Below are 22,525 nucleotides of genomic sequence, written 5' to 3'. Positions count from 1 at the left end.
CATTGATGTTTCTCTCTCTGTCCCTTCCTCTCTAAGCATATCCTTGGGTGAGGATTTAAAAAAAGTATTTACATTACAGTATATAATTTATTACGTTCTGAGATTATTTTTTTTCATCTCCCCACCAGATTGTGTACCCTTAGTACCTCTTTCATTGAATGAATAAATGAATGAAATAGCCTCCTTCCGTACCTAGAGGTCCTGGATAGTAGGACTGTGTTATACCGATAGGCCATCAAAACTATATAGAGAGATTGCACAATCCCTACTTCACTCTGAACTCAGCTTATTGCAAAGTCTTTTGTGGTTCCAGGACAGCAGTGATTTAAGGATAGCGCGAGGTCTCTTGGAATGACCAGAATATCAACACCCTGCTTTACCCAGCCTGGCCAGCAGGGGGCAGTGCGGTCGGAGGCCTCCTTTCAGTGCACGCCTATGTCCTGGAAAGGAGAGATGGAGTAGGGAGGCGGGGCCAACAGGAAGGGGCGTGGCTTCCCACGAACCCGCCCTCCCAGGGAGGCTGTCCCCGCTCGCCCCGCCCCCACCCCCGCCCGGGCGGCCATGGCCCTTCCCGGCATCCCCTATGAGCGACGGCTTCTCATCATGGCGGACCCTAGAGATAAGGCGCTGCAGGACTACCGCAAGAAACTGCTGGAGCACAAGGAGATCGACGGCCGCCTCAAGGAGTGTGAGTGCACCTGTCTCCGCACGGCCTCGGGCCTGGGCCCGCTCCGTCTCGGACGCGGCGGAGGCCTTGACGGAGCCCGGCCCCCTGGCCCAGGCGATGGGCAGGCCTCAGGCCAGGGGCAAGGCGCTTTGTCATCGCGCCCCGCGGTTGGGAAGCGGAGCCTCCGCGGGCGGGGACGTGGCCCGGTCCGGTCCCGGGGACAGAAAGAGCATTCCCAGCTCTGAGATGGGGTGGAAGGGGACCCGGGGGGCGAGGGAAAGTGGGCCAGGGTGCTGCCCGGCGGGGGTGCAGGGTGGGCAGGGTTGGCGCGGGCCCGGCCCCGAGAGGGAGAGACGGGGGTCCGGGACCTGCTGCAGCAGGAGACGGCGCTGGGTAGCTGCTGGTTCGTGGAGTGGAAAGCCGGCGGGGGGCTTAGAGCGAGGCCGCCGTCACAGTAACCTCGTCTTTTCCGTGCTTGGAGTGGTACCCCCCAGGCACACGAGTTTCCCTTAACTCTTGAGCTAAAAGGCCGCTTGTAGGTTATTAATAGTGCACCTTCATGGGATTAAATGAAGCTCATGCCATCTACTTCTGCGGAGCACCAAACCTGTTACCCTTCTTTAAGGTAGAAAGCCAGAGAGCAGTCATAATAACCCATGTGAGCAGGGGAAGAGGTGAGGGAGGGTCCACTCTAACTTGTATCGTTTGGATTTGTAGTGGCAAATCCGGAAGTGTCACAGTGTCAGTAGCTCGTTAGAGCAGCGGTTCTCAACCTGTGGGTCCCGACCCCTTTGGGGGTCAAATGACCCTTTCACAGGGGTCGCCTAAGACCATCGGAAAACACATATATAATTACATATTGTTTTTGTGATTAATCACTATGCTTTAATTATGTTCAATTTGTAACAATGAAAATACATCCTGCATATCAGATATTTACATTACGATTCATAACAGTAGCAAAATTACAGTTATGAAGTAGCAACGAAAATAATTTTATGGTTGGGGGTCACCACAACATGAGGAACTGTATTAAAGGGTCACGGGCATTAGGAAGGTTGAGAACCACTGCTTTAGAGTGTAGCCTAAAATGTATTGCCTATCAAAAAAAAAATGATGCTTTCTCTGTAACATGTCATGTTTAAACGTGTCACCTATAAACAGCATTATTTCTTTTGTGCTTTGATATATTGGATGTGAAATATATGTAAAATGAAATAGACAAGTAAACTTAAGTAAAGTGAGAGTAACTTAAACCCACTAAGGTTATTTTTAATTAAAAATGTTCAAATTATATGATTTCAGTAAGGGAACAATTAAAAGAACTTACCAAGCAGTATGAAAAGTCTGAAAATGATCTGAAGGCCCTACAAAGTGTTGGGCAGGTAGGTAATGGAGTTTGCGGTGTAAGGGGTGAAGATAATTGCTTTGTTTTTAAGCTGTTGGCTAAAGATAATGCTTTCTTTTTTCTTTCTTAGATTGTGGGTGAAGTACTAAAGCAGTTAACTGAAGAAAAATGTAAGTGGATTACATTGTTAATTAATAAGAGAAAGAGTGGACTCTCCCCCACCAACTTTTGAAATGCTTATAATGCTTATTCACAATAGTGAAGGTAGATGCTATTCTTGCATAGACTTAATTTTCTTTCAACTATGTATTGTCTTCTTGGAGGACAGAAATAAAACGCAACCTGACATCGATGTGGGTATATTTCATTTTACTTGCTATTTTTTAAATGTTTTCTTTCATTTTCTTTTCTCTAGTCATTGTTAAAGCTACAAATGGACCAAGATATGTTGTGGGTTGTCGTCGACAGGTAACACTTTAAATTTGTATAGTGCTTTATAATTGGCCAAGGTACATTCATAAAAGTTATTTAATTCTTGAGGTAAGCAGGTCAGGTATTATGTCCATAACTCCCAAACGTGGTTTGTTAAGATATAAACTAAAATCATGGGCTTTGATTCCTGGTATTCTCTACTTGCTACTATACTTAGTTGCCTCAGTCAGCTCTACACACTTAGAAATGAAAGACTTTTATTTATTTTTATTGATTTTAGAGTGGAAGGGAGAGTGATAGAGAGATCGAAACATCTATGAGAAAGAAACAACAATCAGCTGCCTCCTGCTCACCCCCAACTGGGGATCAAGCCTGCAACCTGGGCATGTGCCCTGACCAGAAATCAAACTATGTCCTCATGGTTCATGGATTAATGCTCAACCACTTAGCCACACTGGCCAGGCAGAAATCAAAGACTTTTAGAACTAGATATATCTCAGATAAATTTATTTTAACATATTTTTTGAAAGGGATTTCAGAGGATTAGATCCTGTCAATTAGCTGTTTTATATTTAAATATTCATGTTACTTATAGACTGTACTACAGCTTAAATTGATTTTGTATGAGTTCATTTAGATTAGAATATAGGCAAATTGAAATAACTCCACATTTCATTTTGCAGTTATCAAAAATGCCAACAAATGGTTTTGAATCATAATACTAGTAGCCTCTGAATCCAATTTATGTGTTACCCTATTCTCTACGAAGTATCATTAGAGCATACTTATAAATTCATTGGGAGGAGCTTTCTCTAAGTATTTGTCATATCAGGTTTGTTATAAACATTGATATAACATGGAGTAGGATGGAATTTAACCCAGGGACGAACTCTAATCTGAGAATTTTGCATAGCATATAAATGGAATGACATTTTCCAAATAAAAAATATTAGGTGCCTAGTCTGACAAAGGATTATGTTCCTTTCAGGGCCCTCTGGATGCCAAAAGTTGGCATTTCTGCCCTAGCCAGTATGGCTCAGTTGGTTGAATGCCATCCCATGGACCAAAAAGTCGCCAGTTTGATTCCCAGTCAGGGCACATGCCCGAGTTGTGGGCTCTATCCCCAGCAGGGGCATACAGGAGGCAGCCGATCGATGTTTTTGTCTCTCACATCGATGTTTCTCTCTTCCTTTCCCTTCTCTCTCTAAAAAAATCAATTAAAACAAAATAAACTAAGAAAAAGTTGGCATTTCAAAGATACTAGTATGAGGGTAAGGGAGTATTTGAAAACTGGAAAATATTGGAAAAGCCAGAGTATATATTTCTTATAGATATTAATGTTGAAATAGCTTCACATTGATCTCATTTTAGCTGTTTTTCAGGTACCTCACTTGTAATTTTTTTCAGTTTAATCTATTATATTTTGCCTGCTTCTACTTCATTGTAATTGATACTAAATCCTAACCTTAGAGCTCTTTGCAAAATTCTGTGGTAAGTAGTTAGTAATTTGTATGATTCTGAAATTATATTGGCAAGCAGTTTTTTAATCTATGAAAAAGTAACTTTAGCCTGGCTGATGTGGCTCAGTGGTTGAGCATCAACCTATGAACCAGGAGATCACGGTTCAATTCCCAGTCAAGGTACATGCCTGAGTTGTGGGCTCCATTCCCAGTGAGGGGTGTGTAGGAAGCAGCCGATCAGTGATTCTCTCATTTGCTCTGAAATCAATAAAAACACTTTTTCTTTTTTTTTTTTTTTTTAAGTAACTTTATTTATGGAAAGTAACATCCTGAATGTGAGGTCGAACCTATTGGATAGACACTACCCAATTCTAGTCAAATAAGTTACTCTGCCCAAATATACCAATAAATTGTTTAGTATAGTTCAATCTAGTACAGTGGTTGGCAAACCGTGGCTCGCAAGCCACATGCAGCTCTTTGGCCCCTTGAGTGTGGCTCTTCTACAAAGTACCACATGTGGGCGTGCATGTACAGTGCGATTGAAACTTCGTGGCCCATGTGCAGAAGTCGTTTTTCGGCCTGGGCGAGTCTATTTTGAAGAAGTAGCGTTAGAAGAAGTGGGGGTACGTTCGCTGAGGTAGACCCCTCAGATTGAGGACGTTTTTAGCAAAGGCCAGTTTAGGAGTACCCTAATTAAGTTAATAACAATGTACCGACCTATATAGTTTAAGTTTAAAAAATTTGTCTCTCAAAAGAAATTTCAATCGTTGTACAGTTGATATTTGGCTCTGTTGACTAATGAGTTTGCTGACCACTAATCTGGTATAATCCAGTTAGCATAGTGTCTGGCATATAGTAAAGGCATGAAATGATGGTGGCTGTTTTGTTTTTAACAGTTTACTAAAAATCTCTAAAGGGGAAACAATGCATTTCCCCCTTTTCTCCTATGATTACGTAATACTTTCTTCCCAAAAGGTATAGTCTTTAAAATAAATCCAATGGGCACATCACTTTCCTTCTCCCAAAATGTTCACTTAACAGATTTCTGTATAAATGCTTTGGTAATAATCACTGAAGTCACTGAACTACAGTGCCTGAGTGCGAATGAGTAGAACTATATTAATGAGCCTTTGAAAGTAAAATACTAAAGGCCATTCCTTCTTTAAGAACAAGGTCATTTACATCTCAAACTTTATGTATTGGTGATTTCACATTTCATGCTGAGATTGCACAAAAGGGGCAGATGGAAATAACTTTGAATTATAATGTTTATAGCCTTCTGATGGCATGGTGCTAATGATCTAATATTAGTGTTCTCTCTGCAGGGTAAAAATGATTATTTGGCTTCTACATATTCTCCCCTTTTTAAGTGTTTAACTCCTTTTGTTTTACAAAATTAGCTTGACAAAAGTAAGCTGAAGCCAGGAACAAGAGTTGCTTTGGATATGACTACACTAACTATCATGAGGTAAGTTTCTGATTCTAATTAGTTTATTTTCACAGAGGGAAAATTTTATCCAAAATATGTTTTTAGAGATCACTGAATATTTTGCCACTTCTCCTTTTACTAATTTCTAATTAGTTTAAACATCTTTAAATAAAATCACCAAAATGTGCTCGCATCATTTATACTCTTATCTGTAGGCTGAGTGAAAATTCATTTTAAAAAGAAAAATACATACCTTGTTATTATAGGTATTTGCCGAGAGAGGTGGATCCATTGGTTTACAACATGTCTCATGAAGACCCTGGGAATGTGTCCTATTCTGAGATTGGAGGGCTATCAGAACAGATTCGGGAATTAAGAGAGGTTGGTAGTGTATGCTTTGTTTCTGAACTTAATAATAAATACTATTGGTTTTAAGATTCCTGAAGGGAGAAAGGGGATGAAAAATTACTTTGTCCAAATAGTGGTTACTGAATATTATACATTTAATATTCTTGCTGAGAAGAACAGTACTGAATTTCTAGCTGTGAAAATTATATGTGTTTGTTAATGTGGAGATAATCTGGTGTTAGAAAAATCCTGCTCTTTTTGACTAAGAATCTATCTTCTATATATTTATTCTTTATATATATAAAAGGTTAATATGCAAAGTATCCCTCGGGGTTCAAGTGGGAGTTCGATTGCTCACTGTGACGTGTGCTGACCACCAGGGGGGGCGGCACGGAATGAAGGAAGGCCCCGGCCAGCAGCCAGAAGGCCCTTATAGGCCCTGATCGCCGGCCAGACCTAGGGACCCTACCCGTGCATGAACTTTGTGCACTAGGCCTCTAGTAATTGATACAATTCGATGCTCATGCCTCTGTGATTTTATTATCATAGTAGATTATTTGGTCAAAGCACATTTAGATAATGTGTAATATAGTTTTTCCCATACCCTTATTATTGTTAGTTTCCTACCCTTATAGTAGAGTAAGTTACCTGTGCCCTAAATATTTTCTTTTGGTAAAGCTGTTTACTGCTGTTTAAGAAAAATACTGGCTTTAAGGTGGCTTAAACCTTGAAGTTCTTAGGTGAAGAATCTAATCAGGATTGCCTTGCTTCATAGCACAGGTGGCTCTTAACAATTATCGTTAAAGCAAATTGATTGTCCTATTCATTTCAACCTAATTTAGTATGGAAATATTTAGTAATGAATGACGATACCGTATTTTTCTGTGTATAAGACACCTCCATGTGTAAGATGCCCCCATGTATAAGACGCCCCCCACTTTTCCAAACCAAAATTAAGAAATCAATATCTTAAACCTAAAACAGGACACATTTTTATTTAATAATTACCACAGGTAATGTTTACATATTAGTACTATGATATTATGCAGCATATCATTTTATTCAGCCTATGTTGTATCACTGCTCTCTTCTTCATCACTATTAGTTCCAGACATATCAATTTCTTCAACTTCTATTGTATCACTGCTGTCTTCTGAATCACTGTCTATGTATGTGAGATCATCCTCATAAACTGGTGGCATTTTCTGAGCTAACTTTGTTCGTGTTCTCATGGCCAACCCTTCTCTCCTCATGAAATTGAAACACCATTTTGCCTTTCCTGTAAAATCAACAATGTTCATTTCGCTTGCAAGCATTCTTGCCTGACACTGAATAAGCTTGGTTGACACACATAAGCTACTCTGGTGCTGCTCCATAATCCAAGTCTTAAATCTGCTCCAAGTTTGACCATTTTGCTGGTTTTCCTCTTAAGGCCTTCTTCTTTTTTGGCATTTTAAGGAGTTGTTCTTCCTGTTTTCTCCACTGTCTGATCAGACACTCAGTGGGAGGAGGTCCAAATTGTCTCTCTGCAGCTCTATTTCCATGCTCTTTTGCATAGCTGATTACATTCAGTTTGAATTTTGCAGAGTAAGACAATCACCAGTTTTTATCTTTTTATTTTTTGACATCTTTATGGGCTCAGAATGCTCAGGTCCCTGTTGCATCTGCACACTCTCCACCTCCACCTCCAATTACGGCATCAGCTGATGTCAGTAATAATAAGGCTCGTGATTGGAGGAAGCCTGTTTGACAAGGTATGAGTGTTTCCCTCGTTGGCTGACTTCCATATATAAGATGTCCCTCAATTTTCAGTGTAACAATTTTAGGAAAAAATAGCATCTTATACATGGAAAATATGGTACTTGGAATGGTGTATATCATCTGATTTAAACCCTAAGCCAGTAGTTTTCAGAGTTTAGTATATTAAGTTTTTAGAACTCTTATTAAAATGCAGATTGCTGGGCCCTCAGCATGGTTCTGATATAGTAGGCTGGGAGTGGGACAAAGGAATTAGCATTTAAACAAACTTTCCAGGTAATTATGTAACCAAATTGTTTTTTGACCCTAGTTGAGGAAGCATTGGCCTGAGTGTAAATTAAAGTCTGTTTTTCTCACTTTGTAGTTAATGAAAGGTCAACAGGAAAAGTGCTTCATAGAACAGTGAAATCTTATCTTTAACAGTGATTTGCTGCATCAGGCATAGGAGCCGAAAGAATCTCTCCCTCTCTCTTTTTCACACATACACCCAGTATATACATATGCAGTACCCTTTTCCATCTACATACACTTCAGAATATTGATTTCTCACACTTATAGACACAACTATTCAATAGACGTTTATCTCTCAAGTTACTGATTCTGTAAAGAGATTAAGTTGGGCAGGCAAACCCTCAATTTTTCTGTTCTCCACTTTTTTTCCTTGAATCAGTCTTAGTAGGATCTTGAAAGCAAAATACTTGGTTCTTTTAAAGCTGCTATGCCAAAATGCCAAAATACGGAAGTTTATATACTTTTTTACTTAGTAGCAGTTATAACTTACCAAATTCCCCATTTTAGGATTATTTTGTACTAGAGCAGTGATGGCAAACCTATGACACGTGTCAGAGGTGACACGCGAACTCATTTTTTTGGTTGATTTTTCTTTGTTAAATGGCATTTAAATATATAAAATAAATATCAAAAATATAAATCTTTGTTTTACTATGGTTGCAAATATCAAAAAATTTCTATATGTGACACAGCACCAGAGTTAAGTTAGGGTTTTTCAAAATGCTGACACGCCGAGCTCAAAAGGTTTGCCATCACTGTACTAGAGGCTCAGTGCACGATATTCATGCACTGGTAGGGTCCCTAGCGGCCGCTGGCTGCCGGCTGCCGGCTAGGACCTTCCTTCCCCCAGCCGCCTGCCACCCCTGCTCCCTGGTCTAACTCCCAGTTGAACTCCTGGTCGAGGGGACAATTTGCATATTAGGCTTTTATTATATAGGATTGTATTCCCAAATGCAAAATAGTATATGTCTTTTGATTTTGATGCTTAACTGATTGCTATTGTAGTGGAATTTTTTTCATTGAGGCATAACTTACATTAAATAAGATGCATAGATTTAGCCCTAGCTGGTTTGGCTCAGTGAATAGAAAGTCAGCCTGCAGACCAAAGGGTCCCGGGTTTGATTCCAGTCAAGGGCATGTACCTCTGTTGCAGGCTCCTCCTAGGCCTGCAGTGCAGGAGGTAACCAATTGATGTATTTCTCTCTGCCTTTTCCTCTCTCTTCTACTTCCTCTAAAAATCAATGGAAAAATATCCTCAGATGAGTGTTAAAAAAAATTATAGATTTAAAGTGTACAGTTCAAATGTGTTTGGATAGATTATATACCTATATAACCATCACTCTAGTCAAGTGTGTGGTTTGTTAAAATAACCACACACTTTAATTAATTAATTTAAAAATATTTAACATTTTTTAGATGTAAGAGATATCTAAGAAAAACTTCTAATATAAATAGTTTTACATAACATGGGATTCTAGATCTATTATGAATTGTGATGTGTATACCTAACTATACTGATATTTTTACTTAAACTATTTGAAAGTACATCAAAATCTTTACCAATGTTTAAGAAACATGCAACTTCTTTTCTAGGTGATAGAATTACCTCTTACAAACCCAGAATTATTCCAGCGTGTAGGAATAATACCTCCAAAAGGCTGTTTGCTATATGGACCACCAGGTTGGTATTAATTATGTCCACCTCACGAATGAATGAATCAAGGAATAAAAAAATAAGTTGGAAATTTCATGTGGGCAGTTCCAGTCTCCACACTGTTGGGAGTAAGGAGAGATAGGAGATATGTGTCTGCTGTCTCTCAGCATGCTTAGTCCCCTTGGGCCTCATAGGATACACAATTGACCCTTGAGCAACATGGTATTGGAGGCACCGACCGCCCCCCCCCCCCCCCACACACACACACACAGAGTCAAAAATCTGCATATAACTTAAAATCCCTTGGTATCCTCAGGCATTGGTTCTAGGACCCACAGGGACACCAAAATCCCTTGGTATCCTCAGGCATTGGTTCTAGGACCCACAGGGACACCAAAATGTGCAGATGCTCAAGTCCCTTACATAAAATGGCATAGATCAACGCATGTAGTTGGCCCTCTGCGTGTGCAGATTCCCAACTGCAAATGAAAACAGTACTGGTGCTTATTGAAAAAACCTACACATTAGTAGACCTGTGTGGTTCTTAACATGCCCTATAGTTCTAGTGTATTGTCCTATATGGTTCACAGACCTCTGGGTGTCCCTGAGACACTTGTTGGAAATGTGCAAGGTCAAAACTTAGTTTCATAATGCTAAGATCTTAGTTGCCTTTTTCACTGTGTTGGTGTCTGTGCTGATGGTGCAATTGCAAGGGGTAAAATTGCTCATGTAGCTTGATTCAGTTAAGTCAGTGACACAAAATGGTGCTAGTAGTCAATGTGTTTTTGACTGTTCACACTTGCAGTTTCACTTTAAAATGTCCTTGGTGAAGTAGTAAAAATTATTGTTATTAAACCTTGATACTTGAATAATATCTTTATTCTGTGTGATGAAATGGAAAATACATATAAAGTACTTCTGTATATTGAATAGGATAGTTAATCTTTTGTGCATTTATTTGAGTTGCTAGCTGAATTAGCTGAAAGGATAATTTTTGGATAGTCTGTGGTTATCAGACTGGTTATTGGTTGTTTAGACTGATTATTGGTTATCTGGCACATGCTTTTCAAAAGTAAATGAAGTTTGCCTGTCATACAGAAAACAACTGACACCATTTGTAGCCAGTGATAAAATTTAACCTTTCACGGGAAAATTAGAGTTTTAAAACCTTACACCTGGCATTATGAGCTTGACAGCTTTCTACTACATACTTAAAAGGATGAAATTGGTGATGATATTAACAAATGTGGTCTTTTTAGTATTGTATAATGAAAAATACCAACATTTTGGAGATTTTCATAACTCACTGAACGAATAGTTTCTAAATAATCAATACTTGATATACAATATCATGCATGGGTTAATATCCATTTTGTGTGCAGAATAGACTAATGTGTTTTAATGTAACAAGTTTCTATTATAATCTATAAATAGGGTTTAATATAGTTTTGTTTGTTTTTTTAATTAATCCCCACCCAAGGATATTTCTTCCATTGAGGTATATATTTTTTTAGAGAGAGTGGAAGGGAGAGGGAGAGACAAACATCAATGTGAGAGGGACACAATGACTGGTTGCCTCCCACATGTGTCCCGACCCTGACTGGCCTGGGGATCAAGCTTGTAACTGAGGTACGTCCCTTGACCAGAATTGAACCCGCAACCCTTCAGGCTGCTGGCTGCCGGCCAATGCTCTAACCACTGAGCACAGCCAGGGGCTGACATATTTCTAAAGTTATTGTATTTGGTGTGCTTAAAATAAAATTACAAGAGATATTTTGAATAAAATTAAAAATTTTAATATTGAAAGTAAAAGTATTATGGAATTTTCACTGGAAATTCTGTTTAGGATTTAGCTCCCATTTTGCAGCATTTACTATCCAAAGGATTACATTCTTAAAAGGCTTTTGAAAGTTTGTTTTACTTTCCATCTAATTAAGACTTCTTTTGCCATTCCTAGGTACAGGAAAAACACTGTTGGCACGAGCTGTTGCTAGCCAGCTAGACTGCAATTTCTTAAAGGTAAAGGGAAGATTCTTTTTTGTAAATGTTGAAATTAAATTTTATTTGAATTATCTTATGTTTACCTTAATGTTTTTTCTTTAACCAGGTTGTATCTAGTTCTATTGTAGACAAGTACATTGGTGAAAGTGCTCGTTTGATCAGAGAAATGTTTAATTATGCCAGAGACCATCAGCCATGCATCATTTTTATGGATGAAATAGATGCTATTGGTAAGAGTAACTTGTTTTTTTTCTTTTTATCCTCACCCGAAGAAGGGAGAGATCTATGTTAACATCAATCGGTTGCCTCCTGTTTGCTCCTGGACCGGAAATCGAACCTGCCATCTTTCGGTGTACAGGATGACGCTCCAACCGAGCCACCCAGACAATGCAAGAGTTACATCTTTAAAAATTTATTTTAAACTTTTTTTGAAAGTGTTAGGAAAATTTTTTTTTAATTTAAAAGAACTTTTCCCCCTCGCCTCTCATTGAAACTTCTATGAAGTAGCAAAATGAATTGCATGTTGACACTGAAAAATAAGAAATGTCATACTAAAATCATTGTTTGTCAGTATAATTCTTACTACTTAATTTTTACCTTACTGGTTTTAACCCCAGCCACTAGTCATATTTTGTCTTAAATGATGTTTATAGAAGAAAAGAGTAACGCATATGATATTCCATGTCATTTTTTTAGGTGGTCGTCGGTTTTCTGAGGGTACTTCAGCTGATAGAGAGATTCAGAGAACTTTAATGGAGGTAATATTTGGTAAAGGGGTTTTATAAAGAAATCAATGTCTATTGAATAAAGAAGTGAACATTGGATAATTGAAGGTCAAATATGTACAGTTTAAATGAAGAATATACTTAAGTATGAAATTTGAAAATACTGACAGGAATAAACACACTTCTCCACATATATCTCTAGTAAGAAAATGAATACTGGAAAATAAGAAGGGTATCTATAAAATGCCCATTTGATGTACAGATGTACTATTCTGTGTCACTTAGATATTTAAATTGTATATTGTACTACTCGTTTTGTGAATATGATCTTGCACTAGTTTATTAAGACATTTTATGATCAATGGACTTAGTGAAACTGGTGGCAATAAATGAGTTACGATTATGTATGAGGCTGCTCAAGAAATTACTAACACTTTCCTCTCGTTATATTGCTGAGAATGAGAGGAAACTATTAATTGAAGAAGATGGATGATGGGATATTAGAAGGTACATAAAGCCTTTCTCCACTTAAAAATCTGAAAGTGATAGCAAGATCCTAAATACATTTCCCACGTCTACAAATAGAAGCTAGGTAGCATAGGTAATGCAGTGTCAAATTCTGTCTGAGAATGGGTATTTGAAAATTACTTTTCATAAACTAATTTGTTCACAAGGTATACAGTGTTTTAAAATTATAGAGTCTCTTAGAAACCTTCAATTGAGGTATTTTAAAACAACACTGATACTAGTTTTACTCATTAAATTTATATGTTAGCTAATGTATTTTGTGAAAGAAATAGACATGTGAGGCTAGCTATATTTTTAAAAGTTTGTTGACTGCAGTTAGGTTTTTCAACATTTATGCAAGAAAGCTTTAGGAATAAAAAAATGTTTAGTGTCTCATTTCTATGTATAGTAGAGTTATTTGAAAAGATATTTAATGGATTTATTATCAGATTTGTAGAATAATCATTATATCCAGTTGTCCTAATGTAAATTTTATGTCAGACATACCATAAGCACTTTATATGTTAGATTTTATTATTGGTTTTTTTTTTTAAATTTATATATTTTATTGATTTTTTACAGAGAGGAAGGGAGAGGGATAGAGAGTTAGAAACATCGATGAGAGAGAAACATTGATCAGCTGCCTCCTGCACACCCTCTACTGGGGATGTGCCTGCAATCGAGGTACATACCCTTGACTGGAATCGAACCCTGGACCCTTCAGTCCGTAGGCCGACGCTCTATCCTCTGAGCTAAACCGGTTAGGGCTTTATTATTAGTTTTTATTTTTAAAAGTAATTAAGTGAAAAAAACTTGAACATTGGAAATCAGATCCACATAATTTAGTTCATAATTTTTGACCAGATGGAAACTTCTAGACTTAGTAAAACTACCTCATAAGCTATCAAAAGATACATAGTGAAATAATCTTGAAAATTTGAAGATGGAAAGTATGTTCCGTAATATAAGAGAGAGAAAAATCGGGTTCCATGAAATGATGATTTCGAAAATTATCTGTAGGCAATACATTTCATGGTATTAGGCATATAAAAATTGTGCCTGTATATTTTTTAATGATTGGAATGTTTTGTAAAATCTGTCTATAATTTTTATAAATATATCCTTAGTTACTGAATCAAATGGATGGATTTGATACTCTACATAGAGTTAAAATGATCATGGCTACAAACAGACCAGATACACTGGATCCTGCTTTGCTTCGTCCAGGAAGATTAGATAGAAAAATACGTGAGTTAAGGCTCTTTACTTGCTGTCCATTTCCCTTTGTCTATGTTCAGTTCTCTCTGTCTCTTTTTTTTAAAAATATGTTTTTAATTGATTTCAGAGAGGAAGGGAGAAGGAGAAAGAGAGAGAGAGAAACATTAGTCAATGATGAGAGAATCATTGATCGGCTGCCTCCTGCACGCCCCCTACTGGGAATTGATCCTGCAACCCAGGCATGTGCCCTTGACTGGAATCTAACCTGGGACCTTCAGTCCGCAGGCTAGTGCTCTATCCACTGAGCCAAACCAACTAGGGCAGTTCTCTTTCTATTATTTTTCCTCACCCCCTACTGTATTTAAAAAACAAAAACAAGCAAACAAAACTGACTGCAAAAGGATTTCTTAAAATTTCTTATTTTCAGATATTGACTTACCAAATGAACAAGCAAGATTAGATATATTGAAAATCCATGCAGGTCCCATTACAAAGCATGGTGAAATAGGTAAGAAAATAACCTATTTTTATATATTATTTACATTTGGAAAATGAAGCAAAAGGCTATTGTATATCATTGGTAGCCTATCGAATATCTAGTTTTAAATTTAGCAAACATAGTGGTCTTAAATTTGGCTAATATTTATTGACCATCTACTGTATGTTAGGGATTGTTTTAAGTGCTGGGGATATAGCTGTGAACAAAACTGACAAATTCCTGCCTTTATAGAACTTACGGCAGTTTCTTTGGGATGGTGGGAATTGGGAATGAAAGCCTACTTCAGATGGGGTTTCAGAGAGATTGGGAGGAGAGACATTGAGTTTAGACATTTCTTTCAAAGAAATCTGTAGGAAAGAGGAGAAGGGAAGTAGAGCTGTATCAGAAATGGAGATGAGGATTTGGGGGAGTTTTCTTTTAAGATACAATAATTTAATTTTTATGCTGATGGGATCTAGGAGAATGAGAAATTAATAGTGCATTTTCCTTGAAGAGGGGTTGGCACTGTCTATGAATATAGACTTCATTTATAAGAATAGGAGGGAAGGCAGAATATTATAGATGCTTATGATGACAGTTTCTCAAATATGGCAGGAACTTGTAGAATTTTTCTTCTGAATACTTTTATTTTCTAAATGAAATAGGAAGCAAATTCAGAGTGAAGATTGGAAAGGAATGTTAGAGATTTGAGGACAGAGGACAAGTTATAAAATAGTTTTCTATAGATTTGAAAGACTAGACTAGGGTAGAGGCCAGCAAACCATGGCTTATAGGCCAAATTCTGCCTTCTGTTTTTGTAGAATAACAAAATTAATTTGTAAATAAAGTTATATTATAACACAACCATTTATCTGTCTTTTGTCTATGATTGCTTTCCCACCATAATAGCAGAAATTAGTAGTTTTTTCTTTCTTTAATCCTCACCTAAGGATATGCTTTTGAATTTTAGAGAGAGGGAGAGAGAGAGAGAGAGAGAGAGAGAGAGAGAGAGGAGAGAGAGAGAGAGAAGAGAGAAAAGTATCAGTGTGTGAGAAACATCTATGGATTGCCTCCGACTGGGGATCAAGCCTGCAAGCCTGCAACCTAATTATATGCCCTAACTGGGAATCGAACCCATAACCTTTTGGAGTATGGATGACCTCCAACCAACTGAGCCACCCAGCCAGGGCAGAAATGAGTAGTTTTGACAGACCATATGGCCTGCAAAGCCTAAAAAATATTTACTATCTGGCCCATTGCAGAAAGTATGCTGACCCCTGGACTATGGGAATCTAGTAATTGTACTAAAAGCCCTTTAGAAATTAATGGTCCAGAATAATTACAAATAGTTGATTATTGCCTCTTAATTTTTTCATTGCTCATGTGAAAGAATTTTGAGCTGTAAAGATGAGCTGAACTAAAAATGTCAATTTATAGGTTTCCTCCGATACTGAGCTCTTGCCAGATACCAGATGTTGTGTTAACCTTGGGAATTCCTATTCTCAGGAAGTTTATAATTTGGACCTGAATGAAGCTAATTAATGAATTATCTGTATGATTTCTTTCCTTTTTAAAAATTTTTTAAATTGATTTCAGAGAGGAAGGGAGAGGGAGAGAGAGACAGAAACTTCAATGATGAGAGAGAACCATTGATTGGCTCACAGCCTGGGCATATGCCCCAGCCGGGAATTGAACAGTGACTTCCTGGTTCATTGGTCCAGGCTCATCCACGCTGACTGGGATATCTGTATGATTTCTAATAGAGATTGACATACTCTAGTTTGCCTGATAAAGGGTGTCCCATCAGAGTTACTCACATTGTAGCAGTTATTTCTCTTTCTATTCCATATCAAGTCCATTACTGCTATCAGTTCTTCATTTTAAGTCTGTCATAGAAAGGTTACTTAATAGTCGTTATCATAGATCTGATACCACTTGGAGCCTACACAAAAAAAAAACAGAAAAGCTACCCGGTGCTTAATTTAGCATTTGAAAATTCCATATGATAAAATTATATCTGATGACTATTTTTGGTATATTTATATTTGGCTTATGAGATTAAATTCCATTGTTGCTACAGTTGTTTGGTGTCTTGGTTTATTCAAATTAAATATTTGGTTACAGTTTTAATGAGTTATAGCTTGACAGATAATCTGAAGTTCACATGTGTATAACTTTTTTTAGGATGTTTTCAGATATTGAGGATATTTCTTGGTTTTAAAGTTTCAGAAGTATTTTTATTTCTTCTTGGTGTTGGTTTACTTAGAATATAGTTTTTGGTTGTTAGTATTGTATAATGTTAACAGTTGATGCCTAGCTGATCAAATTCAAAGTAGGCTCTTCAGTTTAAATTTTCCATTTATGAGCGTAAATCAAAAACAGATCTTTTTAAAAAAATTAATTTCCAGTTCTTTTTCCTAACCAGATTATGAAGCAATTGTGAAGCTCTCAGATGGTTTTAATGGAGCAGACCTGAGAAATGTTTGTACTGAAGCAGGTATGCTTTTAAAGTATAGTGTTTGCTATTGATTTCATTTAATTTGCTCAAAATGTGTTGAGTTTGTCTAAAAGCAGAGCCTGGGCTTTGTAAGGAGTTGGGTGCTTGTTTTTTTTTTGGAGGGGGGGGGGGGGAGAATGATTCCAAGAAGCAGGAGGGAACAGGGCACGTGAGATGGGAAAAGGAAATGCTATTATAAGGGTGCACCATTGAGGTAGCTGCTCTAGGCAAGGGAGGGCTGATTTTGATGAGATCCAGAGAAACATACCAGAATGCCATTTAGCATTACCCAGCTGAAATATTGGGAGATTGGCATTTATTTACCAGCTCTCATCCCCCATTGGATGAGATTTGTCCTTGGGAATGTTAACTCTTTTGCACTTTGGATGCCTAGGGTAGAGTGTGGAAAGACATGCATGTGATAGAATACTGGTCCCCTGAAGTAAGTCTGAGGCTATACAGAACTGTGCACCCCACCCGTGGCTGAAATGAGACTAGGCCAGCACCAGAGAAATCTCCAATGTGGATGACATGTTTTCTGATGCTAGTCTGTCAGCTTTGAAAGTTTGATTTATGAATTTTGTGTTCGTACAGCTTGTGTAAATGTAATCATTTTAAATATAATTTTCTCTATGGGTTGTGTGATCCTTTTTTTATTTCTGGTACCAAGTGGCTTTAATACCCCACATAATAGTCAATTAGTTTTCGTCCTCCACACAGAATCTGAAAATCAAAAAAATTGATTTCTATGATAAGTGTTACAATGTGTGATTTCCTCTTTTTCCATATCACCTTTGGCCTTATTTTAACATTTCTTATACATTCACACAGTATTTAAAGGCATGGCTTTTCCATAAGAGTACCTTTGTGGGTATACTGTGACTCTGTATCTGAATCAGAAGATGTTCAGATCTAGAAATTCAGTTTCAATCAGAGTAAATCATGCTCACAAAGACTTAATAATGAACAAAAAATAATATTTAAGAGGTAAACTATTATGTGGTTTGAATTACTTGAAGTAATTTATGACATTCTCTTTCCAAAGTCTCCATTGACCAAATTATCAAAAGATTGCTTTAGTTAAAATGGAATCCAAACAAAAGCTCTCATCCCCTATTGGATGAGATTTGTCCTTGGGAATGTCATAATCTTAAAGGCTGATACCATCAAATTATGATGATCTCCATTTTTTCATCATATATAAAGGAATGATTTTTAGCTATTTCCAACAAAGCTTTTACCTTTTTAACAGTGGAACATTGATATCTGGAGACATAATGAAATTCTTTGGAGTATTTTTGTTAACATATTTTCCTGTAGGTTAAAATACACTATATCCAGTTATAGTTGTCTTTTCCTTTCAAATCCAGAGATTATCATACTTTCTGGATTAGACTACATCTCAGATTCACTCATTTACTAAGCAATGATTTGGATTCACAAGGTTTGGAAAAATAACTTGCCTAATTTAGTTGTAGCCTTCTAGACAAGTTTTAAAACCAGTATTTAAAAAAACCCCAGTTATTTCTATTCACTTGATTTCTGAAGACAACATAGAGTAGCTATTTTTCAAGACTCCTTGTAATTAGAAATCTTGAAAGGGAAGAAGATAGGAAGTAACCCTTGAAATCTTTTATTCAAACCCACTCATTTTATATATGAGTGAAAATTCAATATAAGCAGATCCTCAATGAAAATATTAGGATTCATTTAATTAGTAAATAGGGATACCTTATTGGCTTTAGCTTATGAAATTAGGATCCTCTCATAACCTGGGACCCATGATACAACTACATAATGTTAAAAAGAAAAAACACAAACAAAAAACTTTTACCCCTTTGTCAGTTATTTGACAAGTAACTTGTCAAAAACTTGAAGGAAAAAATTGAATTACGATACTTGAATAGGGAAGTTATAATATCAATCAATTTGTATATAATTAAGGTAATTTTAATACATGAATAATGGCATTGAGTTTGGTTAAAGCGTACTGTTCACTTTCTAAAAATTCCTATTCTCTAACCTTTTGATTATTAACAAGTCAAGGCTATCAGAATTACTGGAGGTGTTTTGTGTTTTCCCAAACCATACATGGGTTACTTCCTTCTAAGGAATTGCTACTTGTAGTGTTAAGAAACTGATGCTTAAAATATGTATGTTTTGTTTATAGTTGGATTTTGTTTTTGTTTTTTTCAAGATGCCATTGGATACAGGGATTGTATGATTTAGATTTTAAATATTCAGATAATTATCTTGTTTTCTAGCTTTTGATTTGGAAAATAATGTTCATGATAGCTGGAAAGTCGTTGAACAGTGATAGTGATTTTTAACAGATCAGAACTGCTGATTCAGAAGTAGTAAATCTACGCTCCTTCAACTTTACTAGTACTCCATAGAATTACATTATTTAGTTTCCTTATAATAAAGTAGAGACCCAGTGCACGAAATTCTAGCATGGGTAGGTTCCCTAGGTCTGGTCGGCGATCAGGGTCAATTTGCAGGGCAATCGGTGGGGGCCATCAGGGGGCCCCTGCTGGCACCCGCTTTGGCCAGCCTGGTGCTGCCCGCTCGCTGGCCCCACCGCTGCTGCCGGTCGCCTCCCTCTGTGGGAGGGGCCTGTGGGCTGGAGGCAGCTCCTGCGTTGAGCGTCTGCCCCCTGGTGGTCAGTGCATGTCATAGTGACCGGTCATTCTGCTGGTCGTCCCACAGTTGGTAGATTTGCATATTAGGCTTTTTATTATATAGGATAGGATAATTCACATATTATATAAAGCAGTTACATTATTTTATTTTCCACAGGTATGTTTGCAATTCGTGCTGATCATGATTTTGTAGTACAGGAAGACTTCATGAAAGCAGTCAGAAAAGTGGCTGATTCTAAGAAGCTAGAGTCAAAATTAGACTACAAACCTGTGTAATTTACTGTGAGGATTTTGATGGCTGCATGACAGACATTGGCTTAATGTAAAAATAAAGTTAAGGAAAATAATGTATGTATTGGCAATGATCTCATTAAAAGTTATGAATAAAAACATATATGAATAACAAAAATTAGTAACTCAGTATTTGTACTTTTAAGATTGGTACAGAAGAAATTTGTATGTTTGTTAATGTTGCATTTATTGCAGCAGAAGTTATAAGAGTGTGTTGTAACTTTTCATATTGTGTGAGCATTTTATAAAACATTGAAAATGGTTTGAGATAGTAGTACATTTCTATGACTTATTTTATATCATTTGTTTTCCTCATCCTAAAAAGTTGAATAAAATCTGTTTGATTCAGTTCTACATATATTCTTGTCTTTTGTAAGAGTACATTTACTATTGTTCTTAAGGTTCTTTATTTAGTAAGTAAACTATTTAATAACCAAGCTGAAGTTGTATTTAGGTCAGAGGTGGGGAACCTTTTTTTTTGCCAAGGGCCATTTGGATATTTAAAACATCATTCCCAGGCCATACAAAATTATCAACTTAAAAATCAGTTGCTAATTTGGTCAAACATTTAATTAAATCATCCCTAATGCCTTGGCAGGGCCAGACCAAATAAGGCCGGTGGGCCAGATGTCCCTCACCCCTGATTTAGATTGTTGGCTTTTTAGTTTTATTTCAAAACAGTACCCACACTGTTTTCATAACAGCATCTTATTGTGTTTTCATGTCTATATACCTCCTTTCAGAAAGTCTTTAATTTTCACCTACTGTAACTAGGCTGTATAATAGTTAATTGAAATAGTACTAACACATCCATAACCTTTTAGATTATAATTGAAAGTAATATTTGCTAATAAACGTTACTTGGTTTTTGGTTTTCTTAGGTTATATGAGATGATAGTTTCCTTTTTGAGAATGTTACGGTCTGGGCCCTCTTCCCAGAAAAGTTGGCACATAAGTATACATAATTTTGCACATACTAAAACTTAAGATTTATTATTTCCCAAGTTCACCCATGGACTCATAGGTGTCTATGGATACCAGGCTGAGTGTCTGACGTAGGGGATGTTGATGTCAGAAATGTTCAAAACAAAAGTTCTGTTACCTATACACAGTTCTTTCTCATATCATGTGGCAGTTAATTAAAGATTTAACGTTACAATAGGAAATCATCATTGGGCATCAATTAAGATGATCTTATTAAAGGTGTTAAAAAAAAAAGAAACCTGTCTTCAGTTTCATAAACACTAAAAAACAAACATTATATGACCTGGGTAATTAATTATACAATCATTCTTCAAAATAAAAACTTACTAACCTGGCCTGTGTGGCTAAGTGTTCAGAGCTTTAGCTCGGGCACCGAAAGGTCTTGGGTTTGATTACCTGTCAAGGACACGTACCTGGATTGTAGGTTCAATCCTAGCTAGTTGGGTGAGTTTGAGAGGCAACCACTGGATGTGTCTCATGTTTCTCTCTCTCCCCACCCCCCCTTCCTTCCCTTCCACTCTAAAAATCAATGGAAAAATTATCTTCCGGTAAGGATTAATACACACAAACACAAAATTAGTGTATTGTATGCTTTTTTATAACTTTAAAAGAAAACAGATTACATAGTAGAAAAAATGGATTGCTGAAGCTAGCCACCTAAAACTCAAACTATTGAACAGTTCCATTTCTGTCTGTAGGTTGACTGTTTCATAAATATGACAATATAAAAAGTAATAGGATGTTTGTGTTGGATGGTCTAGGTCAAATATTCATGTGATTCTCTTTATCCACTGTAATTTGCAATTTGATTAATAAATGACTTGCTTTTTTACTTTGGTGGTGGTTGTTTTTTCAGGAATCAGTTTGGTATACAAACCTTAAATGTTTAAAGTGTGGGTTCTTCTAAGCTTGATTTTCCTCATCTGTTTAAATACAAAAAGGATAACAGTATCTCCCTAGGTCCAGAGAGAACATCATATACCTAATCTTTATTAACAATATAGTATTTACTTTGAGTCCTTTTTAAAAGATAATGAAAGCCGTGTAGTTTATCACCATTTGAAATATTCATACCCTTCAAGTTAAAGGGAGAGACCTTTCTTCAGTATTATGTACAACAGTGGTTCTCAACCTTCCTGATGCCGCAACCCTTTAATACAGTTCCTCATGCTGTGGTGACCCCCAACCATAAAATTATTTTCGTTGCTACTTCATAACTGTAATTTTGCTACTATTATGAATCGTAATGTAAATATCTGATATGCTATATGTGTTTTCCGATGGTCGCGACCCACAGGTTGAGAACCGCTGATGTACAATTTACTGAGTTATCCATTCCATTTCTATTTCTTAGGACTGTATTTGCCATTTCTTGAGATTTCCTAGTTGTCATATACCGAAGCCCACCATTTCAGTTTGCCTAAAAGTGATGGGTGTTTCATTTTTTGTGTAGCATAATTTTAAGATGAACGCTTCACTCATCACTCTTGGTTATAACCTCACCACAGATTGCGCAGGACTCTGAGAAGGGAGAAACTATGGTTTTCCTTTCGGATCCCAGCTACTGGTGGCTGGGATGTACTGGCCATTCTTAGACCAAAGAAGAGGTTTGCGTCTGTGTGGAAGGGCCGAGCTGGTTGATTGCCCACTGCCTTTCCGAGGACCTTCAGGCCTCCCCTCCCTCCTGCCGCAGCCCCGCCTCCCACCCCGGTGAGCTCCGCACGGGCCCTCCGAGGCGCCGCCCCCTGCGGCTGCGCTGTCGCGAGGGGGCGGGGCGCGCGCTGACACTTGCTCG

General features: G+C 37.3%; 1 protein-coding gene across 3 annotated transcripts; it reads left to right on the top strand.

Moving 5' to 3' along the window:
* Positions 1–541: 541 nt before the first annotated feature.
* On the top strand, positions 542–20,104 carry PSMC6 (proteasome 26S subunit, ATPase 6). Of its 3 annotated transcripts, XM_006096978.2 has the most exons (14): positions 542–688; positions 1,973–2,052; positions 2,146–2,185; positions 2,431–2,483; positions 5,308–5,375; positions 5,603–5,717; positions 9,327–9,414; positions 11,345–11,406; positions 11,495–11,618; positions 12,085–12,146; positions 13,748–13,868; positions 14,266–14,346; positions 16,742–16,813; positions 19,613–20,100. In XM_006096978.2, the coding sequence occupies exons 1-14, from the start codon at positions 562–564 to the stop codon at positions 19,729–19,731; spliced, it is 1,212 nt and encodes a 403-aa protein (XP_006097040.1). In that variant the 5' UTR covers positions 542–561; the 3' UTR covers positions 19,732–20,100. The 3 variants fall into 3 exon arrangements, with proteins under 3 accessions (XP_006097040.1, XP_023616521.1, XP_014318322.1); XM_023760753.1 differs by lacking the exon at positions 14,266–14,346 and having other exon boundaries at positions 19,613–20,104; XM_014462836.2 differs by lacking the exons at positions 11,495–11,618; positions 12,085–12,146 and having other exon boundaries at positions 19,613–20,104.
* The last annotated feature ends 2,421 nt before the right edge of the window (positions 20,105–22,525 follow it).

Source organism: Myotis lucifugus, unplaced genomic scaffold (assembly GCF_000147115.1).
Source record: "Myotis lucifugus unplaced genomic scaffold, Myoluc2.0 scaffold_191, whole genome shotgun sequence".
Lineage (NCBI taxonomy): Eukaryota > Metazoa > Chordata > Mammalia > Chiroptera > Vespertilionidae > Myotis > Myotis lucifugus.
Note: the sequence above shows the minus strand (reverse complement) of the source record. Positions and strands in the feature narration are given on the sequence as shown.

Excerpts from the sequence above, each read along its gene's own strand:
- PSMC6 (XM_006096978.2), top strand. The coding sequence starts at position 562 with ATGGCCCTTCCCGGCATCCCCTATGAGCGACGGCTTCTCATCATGGCG. Across the intron at positions 2,186-2,430 it reads GCAGTTAACTGAAGAAAAAT|TCATTGTTAAAGCTACAAAT; the intron begins GTAAGTGGATTA and ends TCTTTTCTCTAG. Across the intron at positions 9,415-11,344 it reads TTTGCTATATGGACCACCAG|GTACAGGAAAAACACTGTTG; the intron begins GTTGGTATTAAT and ends TGCCATTCCTAG.